The sequence below is a fragment of the Aureobasidium melanogenum genome, assembly GCF_000721775.1.
Source record: "Aureobasidium melanogenum CBS 110374 unplaced genomic scaffold scaffold_74, whole genome shotgun sequence".
Taxonomy (NCBI): domain Eukaryota; kingdom Fungi; phylum Ascomycota; class Dothideomycetes; order Dothideales; family Saccotheciaceae; genus Aureobasidium; species Aureobasidium melanogenum.
Genome location: NW_024470126.1, coordinates 590 through 10,021, shown reverse-complemented (window position 1 = coordinate 10,021; position 9,432 = coordinate 590). Strand labels below are relative to the sequence as shown.

General features: G+C 50.7%; 3 protein-coding genes across 3 annotated transcripts; 2 read left to right on the top strand and 1 right to left on the bottom strand.

Annotated features, from left to right (window-relative positions):
• Positions 1 to 1,449: 1,449 nt before the first annotated feature.
• Positions 1,450 to 2,313, top strand: M437DRAFT_89347 (kinase-like protein; the record flags this gene model as incomplete). The annotated part of the gene is made up of 1 exon (XM_041029035.1): positions 1,450 to 2,313. One exon carries the CDS (start codon positions 1,450 to 1,452, stop codon positions 2,311 to 2,313), a length of 864 nt encoding a protein of 287 aa, XP_040874558.1.
• A 661-nt stretch (positions 2,314 to 2,974) lies between these two features.
• Positions 2,975 to 4,213, top strand: M437DRAFT_61294 (cell division control protein 4; the record flags this gene model as incomplete). Its single annotated transcript, XM_041023909.1, has 2 exons — positions 2,975 to 4,045; positions 4,097 to 4,213. 2 exons carry the CDS (start codon positions 2,975 to 2,977, stop codon positions 4,211 to 4,213), a joined length of 1,188 nt encoding a protein of 395 aa, XP_040874557.1.
• A 1,647-nt stretch (positions 4,214 to 5,860) lies between these two features.
• On the bottom strand, positions 5,861 to 6,526 carry M437DRAFT_89346 (uncharacterized protein; the record flags this gene model as incomplete). Its single annotated transcript, XM_041029034.1, has 1 exon — positions 5,861 to 6,526. One exon carries the CDS (start codon positions 6,524 to 6,526, stop codon positions 5,861 to 5,863), a length of 666 nt encoding a protein of 221 aa, XP_040874556.1.
• Positions 6,527 to 9,432: the final 2,906 nt, after the last annotated feature.

Here is a 9,432-nt window from a genome sequence, read left to right as displayed (position 1 = left end):
CCAAGCTCTATCTCATCAACCACCGACCGCTAATCTATGTGGGCCAGCCGTCGAGGCCGGATCGTGCATTGCAGGCACGATTGTGTGCAGTCGCAGTGCGGCGCGAACACGTGGTGTAGACGAGCAATCAACCCCGCGCAGCAACGAGAGCCGATCTGCATCCGGAGAACAGGCACAATTGTCCTTTTCAGATACATCGACATCTCATTGCACAGTGTTGTCCGCACGAGCCTACCGAACAGTATGAGTGATGGCTTGTCTGTACAAGAGGTAATGAATCATCGATGCAAGAGTCGGGAATAAAATACGTGAGGCTAGCTAGCTAGGCTGACCTGTTAGTGACGGTACCAAGGAACGTGGACGGCGCCTGCATGTTCAGGCACGGCGTCATTATTGTTGCATTGATTGATTGTTCTTCTGAAATCCTGGAACAGCTCACGAGCGACTAAGGCTCTTCTTGCTTTTATTGAGAATTTACCAACCTGCCGGAACATTCATCGATCTCCTCAGACAAATGAGTAAATGCAAGGCCACCCACCCGAGAGACTCCACTCACGGTGGGAAGTGCAGGAGCCGTGGGTAGTGATTTCCACCGAACTGTAGCACGCTTTTGCAAGAACGAAAAGCGGACGACTTTGACATCCACGCGGTTCGTGCACGCACAATATGGACGCACTCTGCTTGATCTAGACGGCATGGTTTGGCAGGCTCCTGATCATCCATGTAGACGCAATCGACAAGAATATCTAACTCACTGGTCATCGGCGCGGAGTGTTATCGTGCACCAGTCACCAAATGGTCGTCACTTGCTGTAGCATAGCTGTTCCTACAGCGATGACCAATTCAACCTTTGGCTTAGTCGCCTGTATGACCCTGCCCTACAATGCTCTCATATGTTCAGCCGGGTGTGCAGAGATCACGAAACTGCGATGCTCGGATCTCGTTCACTGAGCATAATCTCACTCTTATGATGTGCGTATGCAGACACTCGTACATTCCGAGTCCATCGCTGATTCATCCCATCGCGCTGCATCAACCATTTCTCCCGCCATTCGCAGCGCGTCGACCCACAGAGAAGGCAGCGTCATCACCTTCGATTGTAAAGAAGAAAAGAGTGATTTGATCTCACCTGAAGTCATCAGACTGTGCGGTGGATACTTCAGCTCTACAGCACCATAATATTGGATCCATCGGACTTGCTTTGTCAGCTGCGCCAAGTATGCAGCCACGCTCACGTGATGTGTCTGCTGATCAGCAATGCTTACATGCGCAACACCAATATATCCGTTGACATGTAACTGCTCAGCACACCACTCCATCAGGATCAACATCCAGAGCCATGACTGCCTGATTGGGTTTGATCCACGAGTGCAGAGTATACTATCGCCATCAGCGTCAAGCTCGAGATAACCGCTTTCAGGAAGCCCAACCTTTGATCCAAGATTTGGGATGTTATTGAACACTGAGAGTATTCCTTTCTACGCGCCTCGGGATATCCTCCCTTCCAGATTGCCCTCGCAAGATGAGATTGCAAGAGCTTCAGAAGTCTTCAGCAAGCGGGTAGGATGTGCGGTGGTCGGAGTCGGTCGTCACTACGTGGTGAAGTACGGCTGCCAGGTCGACCTCAACGAGGGCGAGACGATGCTCCACGTCGCAAGGTTCACCACCGTCCGAGTCCCGCAGGTTTTCGCCCTCTTCCGTGACGAGGAGCACGAGAAGAACTACATCATCATGGAGAGAATATGCGGGGAGACACTGGAGCGACTCTGGCCGAGTTTGAGTCAAGTGGAGAAAGAAGAGATCTCTGCCCATCTCAAGGCCAGCGTGGACGAGCTGCGACGCCTTCCTTCTCCGGGAGCGTTCTGCGCGCTGGAGCGCCGTCCACTCCCCGACGTACTGTTCCGAGAATCGCAGGTCTTTGGCGACGATCCTGGTAGTACATTCGACTCAGAGGAGCAACTCAATAGCTCGCTGTTGAAAGGGTATGCGTCCTCGATGCCTTCATTGAGGGGTAAAGCCGAATTCTATCGCCGATCATGGCCCCTGGTGTTCCATGGACATTCACCAGTCTTTACACACGGAGATATCCGGAAGCAGAACATCATGGTATCAAAAAACGATCGAGAGTGGCGAGTACTGATCCTGGACTGGAAGTGTGCAGGATGGTATCCCACCTACTGGGAGTACACACGGGCTCTTTTCGCGTGTGGACGGTTTGACGATGACTGGGATCTCTGGCTGCACGAAGTCCTGGAGCCCTTTCCTGATGAATACTCTTGGGTGTATACATTTATGCTTGAGTTGTGGTCATAGTGTATTGGCTGATTTATGATGATGTTTTAAGCTGTTGGAAAGCCAGACAGACTGCGGCTGCGTGGGTGTAGCATGGACCGCAAGTTTGGCCCTGACCCAGCGACCGAAGTAATTCTCAGCTTTCCACATAGAGACGCGTGGCACATCAATAGTTGAACACAACTGACAAACGAGCGCGACCTCTGGGCTGCTGGTGTAGAGCGCCATCATCCAAGATCTGTCGAGTAGTCATTCTTATAGCGCGATGGTTGTATTGCGTCTTCGACTCTGTTGTTTGGGCCACCCTGCTCTTACATATCCTTCTATGCTTGCACATAATTGCAGACACCACAAAAAGCTTTGTTCATCTTCGGCCAGCGGCTGGGAGAGATTGTCCTATGTATTAGAGTAGCCAGTAAAGTCTATGGACATACTCGAAAATTTAGGCCTAAGTCATGTGTGTATTATCTGCTGGGGTGAAAATGAGAAGGCCGTGGCAATCTCCCAGATCGGCCATGCCCCTCTGCCAAGACATCATCCCACATTGTTGATTGCGCGACTTGACTCGACCCCAGACACAAGGCTACATTTCTCGACTGACGCCATGACGTCAAAGCACTAATCTGTGTCTGTCTCACTCTCGTCCGCCCACTGCGTTCGTCAAGTTTGGGCAAAGGACTTGATGGATTTCGAAGCTCAGCCGTATCATCTAGCTTTCCGCGCTCATCACCGTCACATCGTCACCTGCTTGCTACTAGACTCAGAGAGGACCCTGACCGGAAGCGATGACGCGAACGTCCATCTATACGATTCCCAAACCGGCGTGCTACAACGAAAATTCGAAGGACACGAGAGTGCCGTGTGGGCAATACAACAACAGGGAGACATACTGGTGTCCGGCTCGACAGATCGAACCGTACGCGTTTGGAGTATCTCCTCTGGTAAGTGCCTGCGTGTATTCCAGGGTCACACATTTACTGTTCGTCACCTCGCAATCTTGCAGCCTGTGAAGATCGGCACGGCTTCAGATGGCTCGTCCATCTTGGTGCCGAAACAGCCTTTGGTCATCAGCGGCTCCCGAGACTCTACCATGAGAGTCTGGAAGCTTCCCCGTCCTGATGATCGTCGGACCTGTCACATCAGTCCTCCGGATGACCATGAGGCTGACGTCCACTCGCTCCGCATCCTCGCTGGTCACCATAAAGCAATATCCGCTATGGCAGCTTACGGCGATACTGTCGTCAGTGGCTCGTCCGTCCGGGTGTGGAAGGTCTCGACGGGTGAAATGGTGCATTGTCTCGCGGGACATTTGCAAAAGATCTTCAGTGTGGTTCTCGATCACGTGAGCAGCAGATGTATGTCCGGGTCAATGGACAATTCGGTCAAGATATGGTCCATCGAGACGGGAGACTGCTTGTTCAGCCTTGATGGCCATACGTCTTTGGTAGGTCTTCTGGAGCTCAGCCAAGGAGTTCTGGTCAGCGGCGCCGTCGACGGCACTCTCCGGACGTGGAACCCTGACGACGGAGTCTGCAGGTCGATTCTGACAGAACATGCTGAAGCGATAACTTGCTTCCAGCACGATCAGCAGAAAGTCGTGAGTGGCTCCGATCGCGCTCTCAAGTTGTGGGATACACGAACGGGGCAGTATGTGCGCGACCTGCTGTCAGGATTGAGCGGAGTATGGCAAGTTCGATATGACGAGCGGAGATGTGTTGCTGCGGTCCAAAGAGATGGGCTCTCATACGTTGAGGTATGCGTGGAGCGACTGACGTTAACAAGAACAAGAGCTTATTCATTGTAGGTGCTGGATTTCGGCGCGGCTAGGGACGGTATATCGAAGAGCATGCGAGGTCGCCGAATCGTGGTCGACTCGCACGGACGCGAGGTAGAGACAGGCAAGGCAAAAGCAGAAACGTAATTAGCACCTGCGCATGCGATGTAGCAGACACAGTGGAGAAAATCAATTCCTCTTCTCCAGGATCGAGTGGGACTTGCTTGCGAGAGCTTGTGATGCCACCAAAGCCCGATTATGCAGCTGGACACGGGAGGGAGACATGTGTGACGGGCCTGATTGAGCTGTTGTCCGGATGCGATCGACAGACCTCGCGACCGAGCGACCAAGACTGCTGATAAGTGTTGTTGAGCACTCTTCTGTAGAACTGCCGAAGAGAACAAGGCCATGGCGGTCACACTTTGCTACGTGATTATGCAATCAATTGTCTGCCTCGTTCGCTTTGCATCTGGGTGCCAAGCGCTTCGACAGGTATACCGACGGATGACGGCGGTGACAGCGTCCGCGCTGCTTCCGTTCGAGCTTCGTCCCGCATGCCACCCCTCTAATTATTCGCTCGTCCTCCCACGACGTCCTCACCGCAGCTCTCGACACCGGCGCGGATTCATCCAACCTGCTTTTTGAGCACATCGGGGCTCGTCCTTGGGTCGTCTCTGCCATCGTCCTTTGTGTTCGCAGCGACCATCGCCACGACTGATTTAGTCCGCTGTTCTAAATACCCACGGCTTCCAGGTCTGGCACCGCTGGCAACCCACCCTCTTGCTTTCGCATCGAAGCCGACTCTAGTCAGTGCTGCCGAGATTCCGTGCACGCAGACCTGTGCAGACCGCCGCCGCCGCCGCCGCCGCCACCCCCGCCGCCCCCGCCACTACTTGTACCACACGCTTGTCCGCCACCCAGGCGCAAGCATTATGATTCAACCCATCAAGAGTTTTGCGAGGAGAAACGATCGCTGCGGTCTCGTCAAGGCAGAAAAACAGCTTCAGAAGCAACCACGGTCGAGGCACTTCTCTGACCTGTCGACCACGAAAAACTGTACTCCCAGTAACCCAGCGAACGACCTGCGGAAGGCTTTGCGAGTGAGCAGCTCGGTTAACAGTCACCTGAAGTCTGTTTGTCCGCGAACGAACGCATTTGCGGACCTCTCAAATAGAGTTGCCGGAATCACCATCATGCAACCCCATCTTCTCTTGACTTTAGCTGGGTTTGTTTCGCGTATAGGGCTTGGCCCAAAAGAGGACAAAAGCGAAGCTGGCATGCCTGGGGCGCTAAATCATGGGCTACTCAAAATACAGTACCAGCGAAAATGACGAGATAATGCGTCCGCCGATGTTCAGACTGTGGGAACTGGAAATTCCTCCAAGATACACTTTCTAGCACAGAGATTTATTTGCTCACAAACAGTTTACTCCTCAGAAACGAAGACCTTTGTCAGAATAGGTGGTTCTTCCATGACAGCAGAGAGGTACGTATGATTGGAGAAACCAGCGCAAGTGCTTGAAACCTTATCCAATAGTGTCTGGGACGCCCAGGAGGAGAGGTGGGATGAGCAACCTGGCTCGTTTCTTGCAAGGGAACTCTCAAGTTGCTTGTTCAAGCAAGCCCTTATACCAATTTCAAAGCACCGGGTATGCTGTCATGCACTGTACACTATTTTGGGATGTCACGAATACCGAGGATTATGACTGTGGCGAATAGAAGCCGCTCGTCGTCCTCTTGAGACGGCCTACTTGTCCATTCAACTCCATACATGTAAGGAAGACCTGTCCCTAACTAATTTATCCGTACCAATCCCACCGCGTTGCCGGCCTTCTGGACCATGTCGCATAGGCGTGTAGATTGCGAGACCCTCGGCATATCGATTGCGTTTATGGCAGCAAAGAGTTCGTAAAGCTCGTCTCCACACATGATTGGGGCAAACTCGGTGGCCTCCTCATACTCGACATTCACAGTCGCAACTCCATCACCGATGTTGCTCATGATGTCTCCCAGGAGGCGCAGATCGGTGTTCTCTTCAAGAAAGCGTCGTTGTGCCTTGAAGAAACCTGTGTAGAGTTCCCACTGCTCGACTCTGCGCACGACCATCGCCGGCAGCGGCCCGCTCTCGCGCCAGGGGGATGCGAGAAAAGCTTGATAGAGGCGTTTCAACACCGACGACTTGAGTTCGTCCAAATAAAAAAGCGGTGCCTGTTGGAATCTGATGGTCATCGCTTGTGTTCCTTTGAGAAACCGTTGGCACTGCGTTCTGCGTAGAAGACGAACGAGACCTGCTTCTGAGAAAGCCACTTCGTGCACGGTAAAATGCTTGCGCCTGATGAGACTGCGTATACTTTCCTCTATACGTGGACATGTAGCACGGAGGGCAAGCAGGTCGTTGAGCGGTAAGTAGATGGCGATGGCTTCCAAGAGCTCGTTAGGACAAATCATCAAGGACGACATAGCTTGCGAGGAAGACTTGTTGTGTCAAGTTTACTACATGGAGGTCAAAGAGACTTCATACCAGAGCTGTCATATAGTCCTATCCATGTACTATTAATACTCTGGACGGCTAGACTTGGATTGGAACATCTAGAGACAGGTCACATGCGCGTTCTATGTAATGAATCATGTGCTCACAGTTTGCCGGATCCAAGGCTTACTTGGTAAGTTATCGAGCTCGATAGAGGCACACAAGATAGCTCTATTCCTGCATGTCGCCTTGGATGGCTCTACGCGATTTATGACACGCCCTGCATATTCCACAGCATATTCACGCAAGATCTGCTGTAGGTACAGGACAATCGCCTGATAACATTCAGAGACCATCGGAAGAGCTACAACGACAAGAGGATCGACGGAGTTGATTGAGGGCGGGAGACGAAATGGAGTAGAGAAGGCTCTTGGCAGCGCTCAGTCCCAGAAAAAGCTTCATAATATGAGTCAAGAATTGCTGTGACGTCGAGAGAGGAATTGTTGAGCCAGCGACGAGATCGGATTTGAAGAAGAGAAAAGGCAGATGGTTGGGGAAGTTGGACACCACGAAGGAAAGAGGTCCGTGTAGGCCAATGACACGCTCCTTGACGAGGATGGTTCAAGCAAGGCAGGCACGTAAGCTACTGCTATCAAGCTCAAGAAAAACAGCTCCAAAAATAGAGTCAAGCTCACTGGTGGACCCGTCGAGCAAAACGATCTTTGGTTGCAAGAGAATGTAACACGTTACTCCCGACCTCCCAATATGCCATTTCGGATCGATGTGCTACTTTAAACATCAGCTTACTTCTCGGGACCGAAGGGGTCAATCAAGCTCTAGACTCTACTGCCCATCTCTCGATATGTTGTTCATACATAATGACGAGGGGATATTTTGAGGTCACATAGAGAGAGAGAGAGAGCTCCAAAACGAAGAATCTCTCGAACAGTCAGAAACCCAATGAGACCGTCCTTCTTATCCTTGCAATATACAAGTCTTGGCGAAAGGCGCAATGCCTACAACACACAAGACATAGCTTGCAAGTGCATCGAAAAGAATTATATCTTTGCTATCGGACAGCCCAACAAGAGCTAAAAGCTCGCCTTGTGATGAAACTAACAACATGGCCACTAACAGGAGATCCAGATGTGTCTGGAGACAAGTTTGCAGACATTCGGTCATGCGTGTTGGGAAGATAAAATAGCACAAAGACGCAAGAGAGAAGAAACGAAGAGGTGAGAATGACAACAACCTGGTCGATATCACACAAACACTTTTCGAGATGGACTGGCCACTTCGATTCACTAATCAGTTGGAAACATCTAGTATGCGGCACTCAGTATGTCTGAGACCAAACGTGATGGCCATATGTGATAAGCTCTGGTCGTTTGGTGGTTATATCCTGTTTTTCAGATTGCTTGATTGGTTGTATTCATGAGTCTGAGAACCTATATACCTGGTATCGACAGGAATATGGACAGGAAGGTATGAGATATGGATATGTAGCTTGGTATTCCAACAAGAAACCGAACAGCCTCCTAGTCTTGACTTCTTGGAATACCTTGAAGATCTGGTACCGCATACCTGTTGGTACTTGCGTATCCTGTAGTTTATGCTCGTATATCGTTCTAAGCAGGGTTCAAAGGGTGTGCAATTTGTATTGATGACACTATCCCAACACGCACAAGCGTGATGGTACGTTTACAGGCTAGTTGAGTATGCCAATGTTTGGGATAGGGTTATAGCTATTGGGGAAAAAAAAAAGCCACTTGATCTTGCCTAACATGTGGCACAGCACTTGCGGATATTGTGGGATTCTTGCAATGGCTGACATGCAGGAATTTCTATCTATCTTGCGGTGTTGGGCATATATTCTTCCGAGTGGAGGCGCTACAGCCTTTTGTCGATGTAGGTATTCGAGAGGGTATCGATGGCTCCTGCCGTAAATACATACTGACGTACTGTGACCACGATATGAATAGTAGCTACCTAGGCCAGTTTTCTGTACTTGTGCGGGGGCCGTCTCGAAATATAGCTTTTGAACCAACGGCCAAAGACACTGATTTTTCCTCCCCACTTGGAGAGTTCGATGGTTCTTGGATTCCGCATACGAGGATACACGGAACCGAACGTGATGTTGCAAAGGTAATAAGGTATCACTCAAGTGTGGGAGATGGCGAAATCTAGACATTATATGTCCAGAACTCATCAGTGATGCTCAACACATGATGTGATGGCCCGGCAGCTCTGCTGCTCCCTCGTGATAAGGTAGATAGTAAGTCTTTTATTGATTGGATCGTGTCAAGATAACCGACTTGTGTCATCCTCGCTTGCACGTTATCGGGGTTCGCGACATCTTCCTCTCCAAGTGCGATGCTGCGGTCTCAACAAGGAAGATCCAGGAAGCGACATCCACCAGTATCATCCTCCTGTTGATCTTTCATGTCAAATGCTTGGGTGCAACGATACTGTTACTTCAAATTGTAACATTCGAATCATACTCGCGCTAGATGTGGGCCTGTTTCAGGTAGTTCGAGTTTGGAGTGTGGGTTACACAGATGCATCTCGCTGACAATGTCTCTGATAACACAGCGGAGCTTCTACAAAGCTTGTGTCGTAAGCTCCATGACAGTCTCTCTCCAGCGGTATCCATTTCGGGACGAGACTTAGGAGCTCGTATCCTCAGGGCTGGCCGTGATAGAACGAAAAACAATGGGGGTTTGCTTTCTGATAGATGTTTTATTTTTATGTTTTCTTACTGTTGCCACTGTTAGTCCTGACATCTACAGATGCTCTTAGAATGCTTACACGACGCGACTTCTCAAGCCTGCTTGGTCAGAGATTCTCGAATGACGGTCTGGAACCGAGAGTCTGCCTCTATGTTGCTCACATAAGC